The following is a 24,835-nucleotide window of genomic DNA, read 5'->3' on the forward strand; positions in this document are numbered from 1 at the left end:
TAAAAATTGTTGATAACAGTGTAAGCGGTAGCTAGAGAGACATACCACTGTCTTTTAAAAAGGCAAGTAAGAATTTTCTGCTGCTAATTCTCACCAAAGCAGACCATTCCCTGACTTTTAGAAGGACACTTTCATTTTACAGAAGGTAGTTTTCAGTAATTGTGAGCTGTAAAAATTACTTCTTTGGGTACAATTTCACCATCGGATTTTACAGAAATCCATATTAAAGCAATTATTTAGCATTGGAGCCCCTGGGTGGTGCAGAAGGTTAAGGTGCCCAGCTGCTAACCAAAAGTTTGGTGGTTTGAGTTCACCCAGAGACACCTTGGAAGAAATCTGCTTGAAAACTCTGTGGAGCACAGCTCTACTCTGACACACATGGGGTCGCCATGAGTCAAAATCGACTCTATGGCAAACTGAAGTGGAAGGGAAAATTCGTTTTTTTTTTTTCAGAGTGTCCAGGTTAGCTATCTGTTATCCCAATCAGTGTTGTGTCTAGACCCACGAAATGACCATTGTGAAGCATGTGTTTGATTTATGCTCTAGGATATTTTGGAATATAAAAAGAAACAGAGACCTCAGAAAATCCGGATGCTGGATGGAACTGTGAAAACGGTGATGGTGGATGACTCCAAGACCGTTGGGGAACTCCTAGTTACCATTTGCAGTAGAATAGGTGAGCGGTCACATGCCTAGGTTTCTTTCTTTTTTTTTAATTTTTACACCTTCCCTCTTCTTTTTTTTCACCCCGTTTGATGCCTAGGCAATTTTGTATGTGTCTTCATACACTGATGTGTGCTCAGCCCCAAGAAAGTGTCTGCATCCTCCTGATTTGCAGATTCGCACACTGGTATTGCAACAAGTTGAACTGCTCACTAAGCCATAATTGACAGCTTTTTTTTTTTCCTCTTTCAAAAATTTTTAAGTTGAGAGTAATGATTTGGAAGTCCTAGGGTTCAGTCTCCCAGCCATTGCTGGGATTCTCTGTCAGTATCACAGACATCCGGTATCTCCTTGAACACTGGTGGTGACAGCCTCTGCGACTGACACTCAGGCAGCTGTTCTCCGGGATGCCTTATTCTCCCAGAGAACAAGTCGGCCTCCTTGCTACAACAAGCCCTTCACATATTTGAAGGAAGTAGCCTCGTCTACTTTAGTTTTCTCTTCATGCAAAGGTTCCTTCAGGCACTTTGGTTTGACAGTGTCTTGCCTTCCTTTGCATGATCTCTTCTATGTTCTTGTTTCTCGAAAATTAGACAAAAGACTTGAACGTGACATTTTGAATGTCACTTAACTAGCGGAAAACCTTGTGTTTTATCCAGAGTTACTTGACATGTGCTCCACGAGGCCACCTTCGTGGCCCTCTTGTTTATAAGGCCCCTTCTCTTCTTTGCCACCATGAACTTCTTGGGGTATTTTGAGCCTCAGGCTGGAAGGGGTTGTTGGCAACTTAATCATTTATGATTATAACCCAATTTGTACTTTTAGGAATAACCAACTATGAAGAATACTCTTTAATCCAAGAAACTATGGAAGAAAAGAAAGAGGAAGGGACAGGTACACTCAAGAAAGACAGGACGCTGTTACGAGATGAGAGGAAGATGGAGAAGCTGAAGGCCAAGCTTCACACAGATGATGACTGTAAGTGTTTGAGAAATGATACAGGTACCCAGGTTTTCCAAGCTTCACCCCTCCCATCATCTCTGTGACACAGAGCAGGGTGTATTTTTTTTTTTTTTTTTCATTTCATCTGTAAGTATTTAGGTTTGTGTCACTAAAATATAATGACTCTTAAGGGATTAAAAAATAACTAATACATTCCATAAGTTTAAAATCTCTTAATTTCAAATATACAAATTGTGTTCACATTTTTTCTCTTGTCTTCCGAAAATATTTTAAGATTGAACTGTGATCCAAGTAAGATTGGGTGATAGGTTGCTTAACTTTTAATCAGTGGGCTCTGTCTTCTTTTATTTTCCCATTGCAATTTGTGTGTGTGCGTGTGCGTTTAGAAACCAGATTGTTGGTTGTATAGTACTTCCTACAGTCTGAATTTTGTTGATTGCATATCCGTGGTGTCATTTAACATGTTTCCCTTTCTTTGTAATTCCTTAAAACTGGAGGCCTAATCAGATTCAAGTGTGTGAATGTGCATGCGTGCGTGTGTGTATATACACATATATACACATATATGTACATGTGCCCATAGACACGCATACACATATATTTAAAATAAAGATGACTCCTTATGTTGTGTTATGTATTCCGTTTAGAAGTTAACAGCCATTGACGACTGTTGTGCCTAGATTATTTCCTTAGAGGTTACAAAACAGTAATGTGATCTATCACAGGAAAGTCATTTTCTACGGCTACCATTAATATAGGTACACCTTAAGTGTCCCAAAGCCCATGCTGTGTGTAACTTGCTGCCTGAGCCTCCACAGAGAGGATCTTAATTCGTGCCGCAGCTCACTTGGACCTCCCCAGGCCCTCCCTTTCCTCACTGTTGTTGCCTTTGCCGTTGCATTGGGAAGACATCATTGTGTCTGGTGCTCTTCAGTAGAGTTGTCATTTCCTCTTAACTGTTGTCCCTTCCGTTTTCTTTCTGCCTCGTGTGATTTCCAGTAGCTTACTTCTTTCTAAGTGAGACTTGAGGAGACACATCCTGCGGATTTATTAATATATACACAATACTCTCTGAGGTATCGTGGGAGTTGAGGTAGATCAGACACGTTCCCTGTGCTAACGTTGTTTATAAACTCATGAGGCTGGTAATAAATACTTACCCACATATGTGTGTAAAGCCCAAGGAGGAGTGTAGGTGCGAGAGCTGTGGCAAGTGTAGAGGAGTGATCAATTCCAGGGGCCTAGAGATCAGGAAGGAGCCCTGGTGGCGCTAAGCAAAAGGGTGGAGGTTTACCCAGTGGCTCTGTGGGAGAAAAGACCTGGCAGTCTGCTTCCATAAGAATTATAGCCTAGAAAACCCTATTGGACATTTCTACTCTGTCACATGGGGTCACTATGAGTTGGAATCGACTTGACAGCACCCAACGACAACAACAACAGATACCAGGAGAAGGTTCTCAGAATGGGTGAAGTTCATGCCGGGCCATGGAGAGGGTTCCTGCCATCCTCACCCTGGAGTGTTCTGTTCCCTCAGCCTCCCCAGCCCATTACTTTCATTTTTCTTGTCTTTTCTAATTAGGCTCAGAGAGAACTCATTATGCTCAGAGTTTATAAATTATTTCACTTGATGAGATGGGCTGTAGATCTACTCTTGATGTAAAAGGAAATGCCTGACTTGGTTGTCTTAGCACAAAGCACTAATGTCGTTGTTTCTTTTTTTCCAAGAGAAGGGCGTGTTATAAATTCAGTCGCAGTGCTGTAGCTAACTGTAGGAATGGCTGGGAATTTTCTCTCATTACCTTTTTAGTTCATCATATGGTAGATGTGAACTTATTTTTCAAGGTTAAAAAGAACAGTTCTGATATAAGAAAATACTAACACTGTATAGAAATCAGCATCTGTATTAGTCTGCTGTTGTGGCCAACCCCCTTCAGTTAGGAGGAAGTCTAAACAGCATTTTCGTATGTCTTGTTGTGTTGCAGTGAACTGGCTCGATCACAGCAGAACCTTCAGAGAACAAGGAGTCGATGAAAACGAAACCTTGCTGCTTAGACGGAAGTTCTTTTACTCTGATCAGAATGTAGACTCGCGAGACCCTGTGCAGCTGAACTTGCTGTATGTCCAGGTACAGTGTTTACTGCCCAGCACTGACGTTGATGAGCTTCCTGGGAGCCCCGGCTTCCATCATGGTTACGGAAGCCAGTTTCCAGCAGGCATTGCTCATGGGTTCCGCACACGGTTCTGGTTATAGCTCAGGCTGATGTCTGACACGAGCTGCTGCCCGTCCAGAGTGGTACCTCTGTTGGCCTCTCTTTGGTCTCAGATTGGGACCCGTTGGCCGGTACAGTTCCTCTTGGCCTGGCATTGAGAGGCAGTTGTATTGGACCAAATGGGTTCACTACTTCAAACATAGGACAGCTTTCTTACCTGGCAGCTTAGAACATAAGAGAATATCAGCAGAAAATCAGTACTCCTCATTAACTGAAAGATAGCCTCTCAGTAACCTTTTATGTCTTTATCTTTAACTAATTGTTAAAACTTAGACAAGTCATTTAACTTACCGAAGTTGCAGTTCCCTAGTATGTAAAATGTGAGCTTTGCACTAGATGGTGCCCAAGGTTTCACTCATCTCAAGGAAGACATAATTCATCTTTCTCTCTTTCTCCCCATCTCAGTTCCTTTCCCCTTTCTCTTTCCCTCCTTCCATTTATTTACCTCTCAGTCCATAGACATAGCCATACTGGCTGCCTCTATTTATAAATAAAGTTTTACTGGCACGCAGCTCTTTTTTTTTTTTAAACGTATTTTCTGTGGCTGCTCTTGGCTGCCCAAGAGCAGAGTTCAGTAGTCATGACAGAGATCACAGAGACGTATGGCCCCCAAGGTGTAAAAATATTTACTCCTTGGCCCTTTATGGGAAAAGTTTGCTGATCTCTGAATTAGTGGATGGAAGAATGGCCTGGAAGGAGGGGTGGGAGGAAAGAGCTTGGCAGGCAGGAAATAACAGGACAGTGAGAGAGTGCTTGTTGTTTAAGGCTCAGAGCAATAGCCAAGAGGGTACGTCTGAGAGTATTTTGGGGTCATTTAACTAGGGAAAGGAAGGACACAAAGAAGAGGGATAAATAGCAGTAGTGCTGATGGATGGAGAACTGGGAAGGAAGACCTCAGACATAGTGAGTCTCCAGTTCTAGGACTGTGTGTTTGCTTGTCAGTCCCCCTAAGTATCTTGAGTGTTCTCGCCTGTTTGTCCATCTGTCTCCCCCACCCCCCAATCTCCTCTATCTTGGAGTGGGCGTTGGATTGATTTTTACCTCTAGATTATTTTTTCTGCTAGCTTTATGATTTATTTAGGGGTCATAGAAAGTAAATCATATTTCTATCCCAGCTTCTATGGATCTGCTAATTGAACAAGGATTTTCTTTTGCCTCTGTTTTTCACAATCCCATCTACCTTCTTAGACTGTAATCATGCTTTAGTTGTTGGTGTACCAGGCACTGTTGATGCTTTCCATCTATTTGGGGCAGTGTGGGGCAAAGACGTGTTTTCCTTTTGCCTTTATTTATTCTCCTGTGCTACAATCATACACAGCATGCTGAAAGCATCCTTGCGGGGGCTGGCACATATCCCCTGTGCTCACAGAGAACACGGGCTCTGGGGAGGATTTGTCGGTGGACAGAATGGGTCATTCCCCCACCCCTGATGCTTTTGCCTTCTCTCGTGTTTCAGGCTCGGGACGACATCCTGAACGGCTCCCACCCTGTCTCCTTTGAAAAGGCTTGTGAATTTGGTGGATTTCAAGCCCAGATCCAGTTTGGACCTCATGTGGATCATAAGCATAAACCTGGATTCTTAGAGTAAATGGCCTTTTATTTATTATTGTATCTCCTCTCCTCTTCTTTTTCTTTTCTTCCCACTATTCATTTTTGAGCTACCCACTGCCTTCGAGTCGTTTTTGAGCTAGCTGCTGAAAACATACACCCAAGTGTTAGTCAGTCATGAAAACGTTAGCTTTTTGCTCATTTGAATATGTAATCATATTTGTAGGTAATGGGAAAAGCAGAATAACTAGAAATTCTGTTGGAGTGACGACTGTGAAGGTTATTTGTTTCAGGTTCAGGCAGTGTGATTTCCTCTCTAGCCTGTTCTAGGATGCCCCTGGGGCTGAGGAACTCACTTCTTTCCATACCCCGAAACTTCTGCCTGTGAGAACATTCTGTCTTCATAATGGACCACATTTTGTCATCTTTAATAACTTTCTCAGACTTCTGCGTTGGGGCCCCAGAGTACAGACAAGAAGACATCATGTTTTTGTACTACAACTTTGTGGATTCTTAGTTGCTCTGAAAGTGTGATGTGCACCTTAAATACTCAGTTCATTCTCTTTGCTCATCTGTCCTTTCATTCTTTTTTATAAATTTATGGGGGCGAGTCTTTCTGGCTCCAGACTTCAAGAGTCAAGAGAAAGCTAATCCTTCTGATTCATCATGGCCCCACAGAACATGGGCCTTAGTTGGTGTCTTAGGCTGGGTTCCTTTAAGCAAAACCAGTGACTTGTCTATATATATATACATAAAAAGAGGGAGAGAGATTTATATCAAGGAAATGGCTCACAGGGTTGTAGAGGCTGGAAAGTCCCAAGTCAATGGGTCAGGCTGGAGGCTTCTCCCGAGTTACATAGCTGCAGAGGGTGACAAATCCCAAGATCGGCAGGTAAGCTGGTAGCTCAAGTCCCAAGAACCAGAGGTCAGATAACAGCAGCCAGCTGCAGGATCCAGAACGAGCAAAAGCCCGAAAGTCTTGCTAGCAAGTCCACCTATATTAGATGCAGCCATTACCCCCAAGGAAGCTCCCTTTCAACTGATTGGCTGCTCACAGCAGATCCCATCATGGAGGTGCAGATGAAACATGTGAATGAGGCCCCCCCCTCCAAAAAAAAAATTCACTCATGGTCGACATCCTGCAGTTACCTAGCGAGTGACTTGTGGAGACTTTTTGGAACCTGATGTGAATGCCCATTGGGGGTGGGAGGACGTGAGCTTTTGATGGAGGATATGCAGCATGAGACATGTTGAGTAGGCCATGAGCTATATTGTGTCCAAGGGTGTCAAGGGGAGAAGATAATGTAACTAGACGCTTGACCCCCTTTGACTTTGGTGGGAGAAGTCAGTCAGGACCAGCATGTGCCCTGGAGTAAGAAGAAAACCCGACTTTAAGCTGCTGTTTGTTCTAAACTGAATTGTTAAAAAAAAAAAAAAAAAAAAACTACCCCTGGCTTAATGAAACCCTAGGAGACTTCCTAATGTTATGCTTTGTCCTACAACATACCAGGCTGTGACCTTGACTCTGAGGATGGCTCTCGGCAGCTCCTGTCACTTACTCAGTTGTATATTATCCACACGAGTTGTATGGTCAAGGGCTCATCAGGACTCTTTTCTTCCCGGCCCACATGGCTTCCTTCCTACAGGAGCCATGGGAAAGTGGCCTTTCCCTCTGTTCTGTGGCACCACAGATGCTTTACAAAAGACCGCACACTCACACACACATACACTCACAAACACACACGTGTTTTTAGTAGTTTCCCTGTTCCCACAGTCTAACTTCACAGCTGGTCCCTTAGATACATTTGATGTCATAAACCTGAGGTTTATGGTCATGGAAGTTGATAAATAGACATCAAAAACTCATTAGCCCCTGGAGGAGCCAACATTCTTTGTTTCTCTCTGCTTCTGTGAAAAACTGCTGAAGAATAGGAGAGACTAGAGGGCAGATTTATGAATCAAACATTTTCTAAAAAAGTGTTTACCTATTTTTACACTTTCCCGGCAATAAACCTGTGTGGCCCTGGTGGGAAGCAGATTCCAATGTAACTGTTCAGCTGGTGGCCGAGCCTGGTTGTATGATCATATCCTGGTCGTTTAATTGATGCCTCTTCTCCTGAGGGCTGGGGCAACTACTCTCTAGGCCCCCACTGGGAACTGAGAAAGCAGCGTTTTATGCGATGGATGTGGTAGGGCGCTGAGAGAGGAGAAGTGATTTCCTCGCAGTTGTAGTTAGCTGCTGTCAAGTTGACTCCCAACTCCTGGAGACCCATGCATGATGGGATCAACCCATTGTGATCTGTAGGGTTTTCACTGGCTGATTTTCTGAAGTAGATTGCGAGGACTTTCTTCCTAATCTGTCTTAGTTTGGGTGCTTCGCTGAAACCTGTTCAGCATCATAGCAACAACACACAGGCCTCCACTGATAGATGTGGCTGGAGGTACATTGGCCAGGAATCGAACCCACGTCTCCTATATGGAAGGCTAGAATTTTACCACTGAACCACCGCTGCCCCGTTCACAGTTACTTAAAGAATTTTTCTGCATATGGCTTCTGCCTTGTAACATTGAGTTGTCATTTTCAAAGGCATTCCTGCGTTCAGGGCATACTTGCTGCTATCCTTGGTCTCCCGATATGCAGCAAAATTGTACATAAAAATGTGATTACTAAATCCTTCTGTCTCTTTTCTAGCATCCCTGGGTGTGCCTGTCAGCTCACAGTGGACGGTATGTACCTGCTGAGTGCTGGTGCTGAGCTGGCACACTGGCATCAGAGGGCCAGCAGTGGCCTCAGCCGTGTTACTGTAATTTACAGTCCTGCACGATGCTGTGTACTTACCGTCGTTGATAATGTCCCTTCCTATAATAATCTGAGATAGCAAAGGTGAAGCAGTTTTATTCAGTTGGCTTTCTTGTTTCTCGGGCTGCATTATGAAGCTCACGCCTCTGGTGGTACGGGTAGTCTTACTCAGATTCCTTATTAAAGCAAGCGTATTGTGCCTGTTGGCAATTTTTCCTTAGGAGTTTTGATTTACTTTTTAATGAAACCAAATCTAGTCTGGGTAATGAGGTGTTTTCGTTTAATGTCGATATTTAATTGTGTACATTATTGTGCGTACTACACAGGTAAAACTTCACAGGATGTGCTTCTCCTTTTAATTAAACCACGAGGCCCCATTTCCCTGATTGTAAATTGGATAGGTGGGTCCTGTTTTCAGGGCTGTGTACCCCTGGGCTGGCCCTGGTGACCGGCTGGGCCGTGTGTTCCAGGCCTTATGTCTTTTCCCATCTTGCTCTCCTATGTGCTGTGCACTTGAAGGAGAAAGACCTGGTGATCTGCTGCCATAAAGACGACAGCCTAGAAAGCCCTGTGGGGCGGTTCTGCTCTGTCACATGGGGTTGCTGTGAGTCGGAATCAACTTGATGGCACCTAACAGCAACATCCGCTTGAACAATTCACAGAGTCAGATTGAAGAGAAAGGTCAGGCAGAGATTTCAGTCGCATCACTTCTGAACGAGGTACGGAGAGGTGTGTTTAATGAGTAAGTTTCTTTCAGTTTTTTGAAAATTTGCTTTAGCACTGTTGCTCAAAGTCAGCATACTAGGAACATTTTTATTAGAGTTTCTTTTACCTTTCTTCAGTCTCTTTAACAATTTCTGGATTCAGAATCATGGAAATGAGTGACTGAAATTTCTGAGTTTTCAGACATTTAAAGATTATGTAAGGCATTTCATCTGCTGTAGAGATTGGGAAACAGGTCCCAGAAAGAGACAGAGATAAGGTGCAAAACTGGTGAGAGCTGGAAGCCAGGAAAAAAGCCAGCTCTCCCAAATCAAGTCTGGTGTGCTGTATCTATAGGACTGTTTTCCTCAGGTGACCTTCAGAGAATCCCAGAAAGGGGCATTTTACTGGAGAATGAAGTATAAATAATGTGTAAACTAATAAGCAGGTATATACTTTATGCCCCACTATATTGAGAAAGTGTTCGCAGAAAGCGTGTTGTCTGTTTTTCTTTTGCTTATTGAGGACATCCTGAGCATGGTCTGCTGTGCCAGGTAGAGGGAAGGTATAAGGGAGATACTGAGACACTGTACTAGCTCCTTGATGTTTTCCAGACTACAGACTGCTTGGCAAATAAACTTATGAAAGGGTTATTATGGAGAGTCAAAATTTGGCTCTGATGATTTCAACAAGGTCCAGCCGTATAACTCTTTTAAAATGCAGGATGGTCTATTTAGGATGCCAGATATTGCAGTGGAGACTGGGGGGGCTACTATGAATTGTTTCTAGAAAGCCAAGAAAAGTATGGTGCAGGAAGCAACACTGATCAAAAAATTTGGTAAAAGAGAAGGAAAATCCAAAAAAGAATTAGCTCTTAAAACAGCCACAGTGACAAAACACATTATAATAAAGACTAATTTCAGAACCCTTAAAACAAGGTAGAAGACTTTCAGAAGTAAGTGATCGCAGTCAAAGTCTTCTGTGGACCTTATTATATGGGAGGAGATTGGAAATGCTGATAAACTTTAGACCTTAAATCAAGTGTAAGTGATAAATGGAAGATAGCTCTAGGTGGTGGGCAGAGAGTGTTTCACTGCACAATTCTTTCAACTTCTTTGTGTGTTTGAAGATTTTCATAATAAGATGTTGGGGAAAAAGTGCAGGTAGCCAAATAGGATAGAAAAAGATGGTATAACTTCCAAACTAGTAGATGTAGAAAAAAGAAGGAGTATAAACAACCTGACCAGTACAACAGTTGTTGTGCAGGGTAGATAATAGAAACAAAGCCAGAAAAAGCATTGTAAATAAAGTGTACAAAATAAGATAGTAGAAATACATCCAAGTATATTAGCCATCCTAGCCAATATAAGTAAATCAAACTCACCAGTTAATAGACAGGAGCTCTCATATTGAATAGATTTTATTTTATTTTTTAAGTACAAGGATCTCCTGTTCCCAAGAGAAATACTTAAAATCTAAGGACAAAGAAAAATTGAAATCACAGGCATGGGAAATGACCAGGTAATTACTAGTTAAATCAAAGCTGGAGAAGCTATATTTAATATTACAGAAAATAGACTTCAAGGCAAACAAAGCACAAGTAGGGATAAAGAAGATCATTATAAAGACAGAGGAATGATTCACCAGTACAGTATAATAATCACAAATTCGTATGCATCTAACAACATTGCCTTAAAATGCATAAAGGAGAAATAATTACAGGACAATATCAGAGTTAGTGGAATATTTTCATGGACGAATTTAACATGCCTCAGAGAATGACTGATACAAGAAGAACATCAAAATAGAAGAAAGGAAATAATTAAGAGAAATTATTGAAGTAGACTGGAAGGAAACCATTTGACTGTGTGGATCATAACAAATTATGAATAACATTGCGAAGAATGGGAATTCCGGAACACTTAATTGTGCCCCTGAGAAACCTGCCCAGAGATCAAGAGGCAGTCATTCAAACAGGACAAGGGAATATTTCATGGTTTAAAGTCAGGAAAGGTATGTGTCAGGGTTGTATCCTCTCACCATACCTGTTCAGTCTGTATGCTGAGCAGATAATCCAAGAAGCTAGACTATATGAAGAAGAACGGGGCATCAGGATTGGAGGAAGACTCATTAACAACCTGCATTATACAGATGACACAACCGTGCTTGCTGAAAGGGAAGAGGGACTTGAAGCACTTACTAATGAAGATCAAAGACCACAGCCTTTAGTATGGATTACACCTCAGCGTTAAAGAAAACAGAAATCCTCATAACTGGACCAATAAGCAACATCATGATGAATGGAGAAAAGATTGAGGTTGTCAAGGTTTGCATTTTATTTGGATCCACAGTCAACACCTATGGAAGCGGCAGTACAAGAAATCAAGACGCATTGCATTCGGTAAATCTGCTCTTTAAAGTGTTGAAAAGCAAAGATGTCACCTTAAGGGTTAAGGTGCACCTGATCCAAGCCATGGTGTTTTCAGTCACCTCATATGCATGCGAAAGCTGGACAACGAATAAGGAAGACCGAAGAATTGACGCCTTTGAATTGTGGTATTGGCGAAGAATATTGAATATACCGTAGACTGCCGGAAGAATGAACAGATCTGTCTTAGAAGCAAGGATGGTGAGACTATGTGTCATACACTTTGGACATGTTATCAGGAGGAATCAGTCCCTGGAGAAAGACATCATGCTTGGTAGAGGGTCAGTGAAAAAGAGGAAGACTCTCAAGGAGATGGATTGACACAGTGTCTGCAACAATGGGCTCAAGCATAGCAACAATTGTGAGGATGGTGCAGAACTGGGCAGTGTTTCATTCTCTTGTGCATAGAGTTGCTATGAGTTGGAACCAACTCAGAGGTACCTAACAACAACTGTATGGCAGGTTCTGGGCACTGGAGTTATAACAGTGTAAAATACAGTCAAACATCCTGCCCTCAGGGAACTTCTGATCTAGTGCAGAGAGGGAGACAATAAGTAATAATAAACAAGTAAAACGCATTAATATATTAAACGATGATGAATGCTAACATGAAAATTAAAGCAGGAAACGTTTATAGGGGATGTGTATGTGTTCTAGCGAGTGGGGAGGAATTTGCCATTTTAGACTGGATGTCTAAGGAAAGCCTTATGGAGAAGGTAATATTTGAGTTTGTTGGGTTTAACATTAAAAAGAGTTTTAATGTAATTTACTATGTTATATTAAAGATGAGAGAATATACAGTTGTCTTAACTAGAGAGGAAGAATTTGACAAAATACAATAACCGTGATTAAAAAAGAAAAACAGATAAACCTCATGACACACCATAATCTCCTAAAGGGTATTGTTATGGACTGAATTGTGTCCCCAGAAACGTGTGTCAACTTGGCTAGGCCATGATCCCCAGTATAGTGTGGTTGCCCTCCATTCTTGAGCTGATGTAATTATCCTGTGTATTATGAAGCCTAACCTCTATGATCTTAACGAGGCAGAATTTGGGGCAGTTATGTTAATGAGGCAGGACTCAATCTACAGGATGAGGTTGTATGTTGAGTCAATCTCTTCTGAGATATAAAAGAGAAAAGCGAACAGAGAGAAGAGAGACTTCATACCACCAAGAAAGAAGCACCAGGAGCAGAGCTTGTCCTTTGGACTTAGGGTCCATACGCTGAGAAGCTCCTAGACTAGGGGAAGATTGATGACAAGGACCATCCCGGAGAGCTGACAGACAGAAAGCCTTCCCCTGGAGCTGGCACCCTGAATTTGGATTCTAGCCTCCTAAAATGTGAGAGAATAAACTTCTGTCTGTTAAAGGCATCCACTTGGGGTATTTGTGTTATAGCAGCACATGATGACTAAAGCAGGTTTCTACAGCAAATGTTATAGTGAATGGTTTAACGTTAGAAACAGTCCCTTTAATGTCAGGAATCAGACATGGATGCTCGCTGTCAGAGCTTCTTGTTAAAACAATGCTGGATATCCTAACAAGTGCAATAATGTAAGAAAAAGGAATAAACAATACCAGGATTGGAAAGGGAAAACAAAGCTGTGATTAGTCGTGGGTGATGTGATTATTTACATCAATAATTCAGTCAATCTAAACTCTTAGAACTAATAAGAGCTTAAAGGTCTCTGAACTATGTAACAAATAGTATTCTCATACATAATTAAGCAACAATTACAAAATGCATTTTGAATTAAAGAATACCTTTTTAGTAATAGCAACCAAAAGTATAATTAATCTTGGACTGAAGCTATCCAAAGATTTTCAAGATCTTACTAATAAAATGACAAAAGTTTGGTGAAGAACTTTAAAGGAGGTCTGAATAAATTGAGTGATTTGGTATGTTAACGGATAGGAAGGCTTGATATTATAAAAAGCAGTTCTGTCCAAATTTATAAATTCAGTTCAGTTCCAAACTAAATTCCACTTATCAAGTAATGAGAAAAAGTAGTCTTAAAACTAATATGAGATAATATAGGGGGCAGAAGGGGCTATATATGAGAACTCTGTACTTTCTGCACTATTTTTTCCTATAAACGTAAAACTACTTTAAAAAACAGTCCGCTGAAAAAATAATCTGTGGAACCATCTGAAAATAAAATCATTTTCTAAAGAAAAAAATGTGAATCTCTCAATAAGGCTGTGAAAAATTAGTATGGACTAGTCAAGGTTCAAGAATACCCAAGACTAATTGAAGAAAATAGAGAAGTCACATAATTCAATACTACAATTTCTTATAAAATTGGTAACTGAAGCACCGTATTACTGGTGTAGGGTGATATAGGAGTCAAAAAGATGGATAAATAAATAAATCTACAGTTACGAAAATTCAAATATTTTATTGGGCAAAATACATCACCAAGTTAGAAGGAAGTTGTAGACTGGAAGAAGGAATTCTCATATTTGCAATGCATGCTACCAGAGAGCAAATTAATAATTAATGTTGACCTTAATATTTAATAATGTTTGATAAGATATTAAGAAGAAAAAAGATCTTCTGAGAAAAAGATAACCCGGAAATCAATACACACTTCAGAGAAGACGAAATTCAGCTGGCTTATAAAGATGTGAAAAGATATTCAACCTAATGAATAATCTGGAAAATGCAGAATAAGCAAGGATATAGTATTTCATGTCCATCAGATGGACACAAACTGAAATATATAAAAACAAAGTACTTTACAGAAGAAACATTTTAGAATATGAACCTGTTCTATTTTAAAATACACACAAAAAGAAACAGGTTATATGGTTTATTAGAACGTATTGACATATCTGTGGAGATAAGTGTCAAGAAAGTGGGCACTATAGGGAGGAAGAATGGTGTGGTTCTTCAGTTAAATCTGTGCTCTGTTTCTTTAAAAACGGAGAGGGTGTTATCACAGAGCAAATATGATAGCATTTTAACATGTATTTAAACTCGGTGGTAGATATATGAGTTATGAGGTTTATACTTTATGTATATCTGAAATGTTTCACAATTAGCAATTCTTTAAGAAAAAAAAAAGTTGCAATAGTCTGGACTTAGGGTGGTAAGGAAACCCTGGTGGCGTAGTGGTTAAGTGCTACGGCTGCTAATCAAGAGGTTGGCAGTTTGAATCCACCAGGAGCTCCTTGGAAACTCTATGGGGCAGTTCTATTCTGTCTTATAGGGTCACTATGAGTCAGAATCAACTCGATGGCAGTGGGTTTGGTTTTTTTTTTTTGTGACAGTGGTAAAAGCATGTATTCATTAAGGTTGGGTGTATAACACGTGGCAGAGGCAGAATTAATAGGAGTTGGAGTTCGGACAAAAGGTTTCCATTTTTTGGCCTGATCTGTTAGTCTCTCTGTTACAGGGGGAAAACAGCCCAGTGGTTGGGTGCAGGTAGACGGATAGCCAGCTGTGGGAACTTCTCTCTCACCCCCGATTACGGCGGCCCCTCATAGGGCTTGTGCATAGAAAGCATTCACCTGTTCCTCTGAAGTATTTTGCTGAGAAAAACAAAGCAACCCAGGCTGTGAATCTCTGTTGGGCAAGAATTGAGAGTGGACTTGGAATTTTTTTTCCCTACAAGCTGAAGATATTTCTGTCGTCAACAAGCAAGGCTTTTGACACAGTAGGAGGTCTTAAGTCAGTTTTTCTCCTGGCATCTGTGTCAGACGCACCTCCTGTGTACTTTTGTCAGAGTAATTTATCTGTAGATGCTGTTTTCAGACTAACAGTGAAACAGGCATTACAGCTTTTGTTTTTCATTCTTACCTTCTATTTGCTCACCTGCAGACAAATTAAAAGTAAAATACAATTAAAGATCACTTTCATCCCTTTCTGCACTGTTGTTTCTTTATGATTCTCTTCTGTCCTGTGTTCCTGGCAGCCCTGAGCTCACCTGTTCCACTTGGGAGGTTATGACCGCGTGATGGTGGTGCCTTCACTGTTTCCTCCTAGCAGTAGCCTCGTAAGCTTGGCACCTCCCCCTGCCCCTGGCTTGTTTCCAAACTCCAGAACTTTCAAACCAGGAACTTCTGAATTTCTTCCAGCCCTGAGCTGCCTCTGAGCTGCTGCGTGGTGCCCACGCTTACATTGGTTCGGGATCATTCAGGATCACAAAACTACTGTGTCTGAGTCAGACCCTGCTTCTCCCATGCCATCTTGATGCCTTCCAGTTGTTCTTGCCACCCTAGGTGTTTCTCTGCTCCCTCAGTGCTTCCATCTGCCTTTGTCATCACCGTTAACCATAACTTAACCAATACTCTCAATCACACAGACATTTTGAATTGTGGATCTTTGAGTCTGAATTCAGATCCAGGTGTGTCTGATTCTATAATGTGATCTTTCAACACTTTGTGTCAGTGGTTGTCAAGCCTTGGTGTGCATCCAGTCAGTCAGGGGGCTTGTTAAAACACAGACTTCTGGACTTTGCCCTCAGAGCCTCTTTTTCAGTGGGTCTGGGGTGGGCCAGTGAGCCCTGGTTGCTCAGTGGTTAAAACATTCATCTGCTAACCAAAAGATCTGCGGTTTGAACCCATCAGTCGCTCTGAGGGAGAAAGATGTGGCAGTGGGCTTCCGTAACAGTTGGAGTCAGCTGGAAGGCAGTGGGTGGGGGAGTAGTAGGACCTGAGAATTTGCATTTCTAACATGTTCTCGGGTAGTGCTAATACAAAATTGAAATGTTATTGTTAATAATTTGGTGTTTAAACAAAAAGGTTGGAGATAGTAAACCTGGGTGTTCCAGTGGCCTTTGGGTGCCACTGCCATCCAAAGCTGGTGGCACCGTGCTGCCCCTCTCTACCTTCTCTTCCCTCCATTCCTCCACCTTGTGCTGGGTAGACACTTAACCTGCTTTGTTTGTTCCCATTGATACCCTCAGGAACGAGAGGCCATCCCTTAATTTTAGTTCATATATGAGCAATATACTCTACAAAGTAGGAGTCCTCCCATCTTGTCAGGTGATAAAACCAACATGAGAGGTAGTGACTAGCTCTTGGTCACACAGTTACTTGGTGACAGCTCTGGGACAGATGAGAGGCAGTTAACATTACCCCGAATCACAGCAGCCTCCGTGTATACTCGTATACTCGTATACTTATTGCCAGACCTGAACACATCTTTCAGCCTTCTCTTTTGGAATTAACTTATAGAGGCAGTTTAGGTTTTACACAAGAGAATGAGATTTTAATGAACATCCAGATTTGAATCCAGGCCCCCTCCTTCAATGGGTTTATGACTTCCCCTTGCCTGACATCGGGCTTCTGGGTGTTTCTAGAAAGTTGACTGCCATCACAATAGTCCTTGTCATCATTTGATTGGGTATTGCTGTTGTTCTACTCCGTTCCTCATGTAAAGATTCTAAAGTACTAATAAACATGATATCGTTTGAGTAAAGGATATTTGGTTAGGAGCATAGTCCCCAGAGCCCACAGACAAGAGGTTTGACTTGCTGGCTGTGCCTGTGGGCAGGTTACTTAGGTTTCCCTGAGCTTCAGATTCCTCTCACAAAATGGGATGTTTTTCTTTTTTCCCTAGGACTTTGGTTACAATTTACTTAATCTACTTACTCGTGGAAAATGCCCGAAGAATGATGAATAAGTGACAGTTATTGTTGATAGTAGAAACCTTCTTAACAACCTGGTTTGGACTGTTGATTTAGATAATCCCAAAAGTCAAAGTGCAGAATCCTAACAAATGATATCTACATCTCTGAAACGTTTTATTTTAACTTTAAACCTAGGCATTCATGTCCCAACCTTTTGATGCAGGGCGGAAGTTTTTTCTCTGGGTGTGGGTCCCCCGATTGGGGTTCTACACGATCTTTCTTGTAGGTACACATCTCTAGTGTGTCATCTATGAGTTTGAGCACAGAATTTTTATTTTTATTGATGCTTTTTGGCATTTTGCCATTTTCTCACCTCTATCTAATAGCTTTTCGTAAGTATTGACCTTTAGGAAGCATTCATTGGCTCCCTTTTGGTCATGTTTTAGTAGCTTATGGGATATGTCAGTATATTACTTAATCTGTGTATGTAACAAGGAGCCCTGGTGGCACAGTGGTTAAAGCAATTGACTGATAACTGAAAGGTCAGTGGTTCGAAACCACCAGTGGCTCCGAGGGAGAACTATGTGGCAGTCTGCTTCCATAGAGATTTACAGCCTTGGAAACCCTATGGGATCACTGTGAGTCAGAAGCGACTGGATGGCAGTGGCCGGGTGTATGTAACCAGCTACACAGATTGGCAAAGAAGTACACCTTGGTAGGGGTGCTGTCTGGCCTGGAGCAGAAGCCTGGGGCTCATGAGAAGGGAGTCCATTGGCTATAAACTTCAAACTCCTGTGTGTTTTAGAGAGTAAGTCTGCTCATTGGTGAAGCGGAGGGCCTGTTATTACCACTGTGTTCAGAAAGGACGGCCCCTACAAGGCTGGCAGGAGAGTTCTGAAGAGGAGTGAGATCTAAATGTAGGAATTTTAGATGACTGGAACCCTGATGGCGTAGTGGTTAAGTGCTACAGCTGCTAACTAAAGGGTCAGCAGTTCGAATCCTCTAGGTGCTCCTTGGAAACTCTATGGGGCAGTTCTACTCTGTCCTATAGGGTCGCTATCCACTCGAAGGCATTGGGTTTGGGTTTTTTGGCCCTTTTAGGGAGGGAACATTGGAGGAGGAAAAGGGTGGGACTTTGCTTGGCCAGAACTTGCTTAATTAGGAGAAAATTTTCCAATCAGGTTTGACAACCTGACCCATTTTCTCCGAGAAGGTTGACAGATTTCACTTGTATGTGTGTCCCAGATGCTCAGGAGCCTTCCAAACCCGGAATTGGGAATCACAACAACAACTGAGCTGGAACTGCAGCACTGCCGCCTGGCAGGCAGCGATGACAGGCTGTCTGCGGGGGGGCCCCCTCTTTCTGCTGACACCCTGCGCTTTGCGGATTAATTGGGGAGAGTGTGTCTCTCCCCCTCACACACACACACTTCATGTAATACTTTAAAATAAGCTGCCACAAAATCTGTTTTTGAGACATTAGGGTAATACCCCTCGTGCAAGTTTCTGGGAATATTTTTCAGTACCCACTGAAGAATGGATGGGAGGCCGACGTGCGTGGGTTAGTTTTGCAGAGTTGAGTGCAGGGCAGCCTGTAGCAACACGGAACTTTCTTGACATAGATCTCCAGTGTATTCTAGCTCTGGCCGGCCACTGGACACTATCATATGTGGTACGCTTCCAGTAACGTTATTATTGCTTTGAGGGGGGTTGGTGTGAAGTCTTTTCTGGGTACTTTTGGTAACCTTAGCCAGGTCTCTTTTTGCTGATGGCATGGAAGCGACTGTTTAGAGGCCCACAGCTGCAGCACACACATTGGTGCTTCTTCATTGTTATTTTAAATGTACTCATGAGGGAAAAGCTGAAATGGCTGTGTGTTCAGGTGGATCCACACTTGGTCTGGGAGGTCAGAGACTCTCTGCTACTTAGCAGCCACTCAACCTGTCTGTGACTCAGCTTCTTCTTTTGTGATACTGGTGCTTTCCAGCGCTCTCAATCACTCATTTTTGTCCAGGTTGCTTAATCATGATCATCTGAGTTGCTGTTGATTGGGTATTTTTCAGATCCCTCCTGCTAGCTGCCTTGGGGTCTCTTGATGAGACAATGTTCTGCTGGTGCTCAGGCCCAGATCCCTGAAATCCCTTTGTCTAAGGAAGTGTTTGCAGATTGATCATTATTCAAGTCTTAATGGACCCAGAACCTGGGCCTCCCCCTCCCCGTCTTTTTCACTGGAGTATGGTAAAGCAAATTAAGATAACATATCATGTCATATATGAATACTTCAGTATGTTTCTCTAACAGATAAAAGATTTTTTTTTTAAATAATAAATCACAACCACAAATTCATCCTACCAACAAACAAAATTAGCAATAATTCTTTAATGTCATCTAATACTCAACCTGGTTAATTTTCTTCCGTTGTCTCAAAAATGTCATTTTATACTTGGTTCACACCAGGATCCAAACAAAGTCTATGTATCGTATTTGATTGATATGTTCTTTTTAACAGCTTCATTGAGATTATAATTCACGTACCATGCGGTTCATTCACTTAAAGTGTACGATTCAGTGTTTTTATAGTAGATTTACAGGATTCTGCAACCATCACCACAATATAATTTTAGAACATTTTTGTACCTCTTGAAAGAAACCGTGTACCTGTTACTGGTCTCTGCCGTTCTACGCACTCCCATCCTAGCCCTCTCAAGCACTAATTTACGTCTGTCTCTGTAGACTTGCCTGTTTTGGGCATTTCACATAAATACAGTCATACAACATGTGCTCTTTTGTGACTGGCTTCTTCTATGGAGCATGATGTTTTCAAGGTTCTCACATGTAGTAGTGTATATTAGCACTTCATTCCTTGTTATGGCTGAGTTGTATGTCACTGTATGGATAAATCGCATTTCATCCATTCATCAGTTGATGGATGTTTGGGTTGTTTCTCCTTTTTTACTATTAATGAATAATGCTGCTATGAACATTCAGATGCGTTTTTGTAAGGAAATACGCTTTCATTTTTACTGGGTACGTACCTAGAAGTGGAGTTGATGTTTAACATTTTGAAGAACTACCAAACTGTTTTCCAGAGCATCTGTGTCATTTTACATTCCCACTTGCCATATATGAGGTTCCAATTTTTCCGTACCCTTACCAACGTTTGCTACTGTCTGTCTTTTTTATGGTAGACATCCTAGTAGGTGTGCAGTGGTATCTCGTTATGGTTTTGACTTGCATTTTCTTGATAGCTAATGATATTGAGCATTTTTTCATGTGCTTATTGGCCAATTATATATCTTCTTTGAGGAAACATCTGTTCAGATCCTTTGTCCATTTTTGAAAATTAGATTATTTGTCTTTTTCTTATTGAGCTGTAGGGTTTTTTTTTCATATATTTGAAACATAAATCCTTTGTCAGGTTGAGTTGTAAATATTATCTTCCATTCTGTGAATTGTTTTTTCACTCTCTTGATGAAGTCATTTCCATTAAAAAAGTTTTTAGTTTTGATGTAGTCCAATTTATCTCTTTTTTTTTCTTTTGCTATATGTATTTTTGTTGTCATATCTAAAAAGTCTTTCCCCAACCTAAGGCAATGAAGATTTACTCTGTGTTTTCTCCTAAGAGTTTTATAATTTTAGCTCTACATTTAGGTTTGTGATCCATTTTTAGTTAATTTTTGTGTATGGTATGAAGTAGGGATTCAACTTTTGCCTATGGAAATCCAGTTGTCTAAGCATGATTTGATGAAGAGGCTATTATTATTCCTTATTGAATGGTCTTGACACCTTTATAAAAAGTCAGCCTGGGCTCTCAATTCTATTCCGTTAATCTCTATGCCTATTCTGTGATCCCTGTTATACCGGTACCCGACTATCTTGATTACGGTAGCTTTGTAATAGATATGTTTTGTAAATCTTTTTAAATCTGCTACCATTTTCCCTTCTTCAACACCACTCCCAAAGCTATTTATTTATGAGGAACCTTGAGTTATTTTTGTAGAATTTCCTCTTGTTTGGATTGGGCTCATTGTACTCTCATGGTGGCATTTAATATGTTCTTCTATTCCTTCTTTTATAAATATTTAGATCTAGGGGCTTAATTAAATTCACATTCAATTAATTAATTATTATCATGAATACTTCCTAAATGGTGCTGTTTTACTTCCTGTTGTGTCAGCCAGGAGGTGTAGGTTCTCTGGTTTTCCCACTCTTATTAATATAAAAATTGATCATTGAGTTTAGATGTTGTCAGACTAACCTACCCATTACAAAGTTTCCCATCAACTTGTCACTGACTAGTTTTGGGAGAGCAGGCGAGTCATGATTGGCTCTGACTTAGTAATTGTTGAAGCTGGGTGATGGGCACGTTATTCTGCTCTCTCTTCTTTAGTATAAAGTTCTAAAATCATCCTATTTTTTGCTAGTGGGAATTCCTTGATGATGACTCCAGTGTCATTTTGATAGCTTCTTCAATCTAAGACACATGAAGTCCTGGGAACATTTTATACCTTTCATGCCCCAGACCTAGAGTCAGCCATTTCTCTAAGGATGCCAGGTTCCTTTTGGTGGGAAATGGTATTTGAAAACCACATAGCCAAGGCACCGAAGGTGCTCATTGCCAGCAGGTTGTCATTGCTTCCAGGCTGTCCGTTGGCTCTAACTAAAAAATAGATGTTTCTTTAGAAACACGAGTCAGGAAAATGAATCAGGAGTTCAGGTCAGTATTTCTAATTCAGATGAAAGATTACAGGGTTTTTATTCAACTTTTTTTTTTTTTTTTTGCTTTATTTTTATCTATTTTATACTGAAAATCTTGGTTTGTAACAACTAATATAATTTATCATTTGCTTTATCCTTTTTATATTATAGCATTCCTATTTATAATGTAATATCCTAATTTTATATATGTGCATGTGTAGAGAGAGAGAGTGGGGGGGGCAGGTGGGTAGGGCATTAATTCTGAAATAATGATATCACGATTTTTACTAACAAGTCTGCTGTGGTTTATTCTCTAAGATGAATCCCACTAGGGATGTGTAGTCCAAAGACTTTTCAAAGTTACTTGAAATCCTTATTCTCCATGTCGTTACGCTGCCAGCTTGATATACTGTGAAGTTCATTTGTCTCAGTTTGCTTTTGGTGTTTAAAAAAAAAAAAAAGAGGTTGCCTTTTTCCCCCTCCTTTGTGATTTCATCTGATTCCAAACTCAAAACTGTAATTCAGGAGACATTCAGAGGCCTAATTTCCATCCTTCTTCTCTTGGCCCTCCTTTTCAGGTCTCCCCATAGAGGAGTATTTTTTTATAGGACTAGATTTATTCTTCTATTGTTTAAAAAAAAAAAAAATTCCCTTTCTTACCAAGGGTAGCATATTGCATACCCTTAGGCTGTGTTTTTTTTTTTTTTCACTTAACAGTGTATCCTAGAAATTCTTCTTTAAATATGTTAGTTTGAACCATTTTTTTTAATCAGACTGGTTTTTTATTTATGTCTTTATTTAAATGCATTGTGGGATATGGCCGTCTGTTACGAATTATACCATAAAAGAGTGGGTGAGTTCGTGACTTAACTGTGGGCTTTATGGAAAGTCTCTCTTTTTTTTTTTTGCTTCTCATCATAGAACATAATAAATGCCTTCCTTTTTTTTTTTTTCTCCCTCTCAGCCTAAAGGAATTCCTGCCCAAAGAATATATCAAGCAGAGAGGAGCTGAAAAGAGGATATTTCAGGTACTGGAAACATGCAGAATTTATTATTCCCCTCCTCCCTATCCTCATTTATTAGGGTGAGAGCCCTCAGCAATGGTAGTTTTGTATCCTGTGCATGTACTTTGCTTGTATAATAAATGATGAGTGGCTCCAGAGTAAAGAAGCTGACAGTTCCACTTTGGGCAGATTTATTATCTTAATCCATACCTTCTTGCTAAAGGTTACTTAGCCTCTCTGAGGAAAATGTGCATACATTTAATTTCAAGAGGCATTATCTTGGTAGCAAGGTTCCTGGGTGGCTCAAGCAGTTTGTGGTCGCCTGCCAACCTAAAGGTTGGGGATTCAAACCCATCCAGCAGCGCCGTGGAAGAACGTCCTGGCAATCTGCTTAAGATTACAGCCAGTGAAACCCTGTGGAGCAGCTGTACTCGGTAACACATGGGGTCGCGATGAGTCAGAATCAGCTGATGGTCAACGGTTTTGGTTTGGGCTCTGGTTTTATCTTTCTTCGTAGCATTAAAGGAAGACGCTATGCCATTAAAATGCCCTGGGTCACTAGCTTCATTGTCTAGAGATTTTTTTCCAGAAGCTAAAACGCGAGAACTGGTGCCTTTGTTAAAAATCCAGGTTTATTCTAAAGTTCCAAAACTTGTCCATTCTAAGCAACCAGTAGGAAAAGCTTGGCTGTGACACAGTCACTCTGATGAATTCAAGGTATCAAAGTCGTCTTCGGTCTTGAAATATAAATTCGAATTGAAATATACATTTCAAGTATGTGAAACACATTTTTTATCCAGGATTTTTTTCCCCAAGCACAGTGATATAAAAAAAAAGGCATTTATATATCCTGCTCTTTGGAAAAAATATATGTTGGATGGAGATTAGAATGATACCTCTCCTGAGAAGAACATCTTTCTAGCTGTCATGAAAGTGTTGCTTCTGAACCCTTTTGGAACACGGAGTCCTTTGAATATCTGATTACAGTTATGGACTCTGTTCCTGCTGCACCGTACAAGCAAATGAATTGTTGCATATAGTTGTGAAATTTGTAGGGTGTTTGGGCTCGAGCTCAAGTTAAGCACTTTCTGTGTGCTCTGACCCTCAGTCTGGGTGGGAGCCTCATGTCACGGAGCCGGTCTTTGGCACAAACATCACGGGTTGTTCACAGCCACTACATGCACCCCGCATAGTAACTACGTCATAGCAAGCCCGCCAGCCGGCAGAGCCACAATGACTTGTCCTGTCCACTCTTACTTTCACAGGAGCACAAGAACTGTGGAGAGATGAGTGAAATTGAAGCCAAGGCCAAGTACGTCAAACTCGCCCGGTCCCTGCGGACGTATGGTGTGTCCTTTTTCCTGGTGAAGGTGAGTTGGGTAGGGTGGAGGCCGTGTTTATCTCTGCCACCTCTTTATCTTTGTTAAGTGTTTGATGTTCAGTTTGGTTTGTTGTGCCTCGGCCCCTAGCATTTGCAGATGTAGGCTCTGTGATTCCCGCTCCTCCCAAGAAAGAGCCTTGGCCTGTGGTGCCCATGGCTCAGACATGAAGTACATGAGCCTCGAGGAGGTGAGTGGTGGCTTGGTACACTGTCACTGCCACAAAGTCACTGAAGGAGTAAGCTCAGCTTTCCTTGTTATGACTCTCTCTTAAGAATGTTTCCTGGATGAATATCAGGAGTCCACGGAACCAAGTAAAGGTTGTTGACCCACAAACTAATTCAGATTCTTCGGTAAATATGATACTTACCGTGTGTACTTTTGTATAGTTATTTGGGATTTTCATGGCCTTCGGATTTGTTTTTATGGGCATTGTTTGTCCCATTATGCACCACCTAAAGAGGTGTGTCTTTGAAATTCAACCTGTAGGCTAGTAAGAGTCTGGTCCTCAGTGGGTACATTCTTAAGTTGACTGATAAATCCTCTTAGTAGCTCCATCACCCCTTTACTCGTTCTATTCTCAGATACTCTAGTTATCCAGCCAATAGGTCTCTTTGGTTTCCACTTGTTTTGCTGTGATTCTGGGCCTCCTGAGTCTCACTTTGGGCCAGGAGAGTGCTCCCCTGTGTGGCGTGGTTCCTGGTGTTGCTTGCTGCAAACCAGAGCATAATCAGCTATGTTGTAGCTGCTTCCAGGGACCGAAGTCAGAAGGCCAGAGACGCGCTGCTTTGATTAAGGAAGG

At 41.2% G+C, this 24,835-nt stretch overlaps 1 protein-coding gene across 11 annotated transcripts in view; it reads left to right on the plus strand.

Annotated features, from left to right (window-relative positions):
• TLN2 (talin 2) overlaps window positions 1-24,835 on the plus strand; it is a 490,123-nt gene that overhangs the window by 287,725 nt on the left and 177,563 nt on the right. For all 11 annotated transcript variants that reach the window (XM_049905877.1, XM_049905876.1, XM_049905875.1 and 8 more), the window contains 6 exons: window positions 547-676; window positions 1,489-1,641; window positions 3,609-3,751; window positions 5,353-5,480; window positions 22,615-22,678; window positions 23,920-24,024. In XM_049905877.1, coding sequence (XP_049761834.1) covers window positions 547-676; window positions 1,489-1,641; window positions 3,609-3,751; window positions 5,353-5,480; window positions 22,615-22,678; window positions 23,920-24,024 — 723 coding nt within the window. The remainder of the gene's footprint in view (window positions 1-546; window positions 677-1,488; window positions 1,642-3,608; window positions 3,752-5,352; window positions 5,481-22,614; window positions 22,679-23,919; window positions 24,025-24,835) is intronic.

Source organism: Elephas maximus, chromosome 13 (assembly GCF_024166365.1).
Source record: "Elephas maximus indicus isolate mEleMax1 chromosome 13, mEleMax1 primary haplotype, whole genome shotgun sequence".
Taxonomy (NCBI): domain Eukaryota; kingdom Metazoa; phylum Chordata; class Mammalia; order Proboscidea; family Elephantidae; genus Elephas; species Elephas maximus.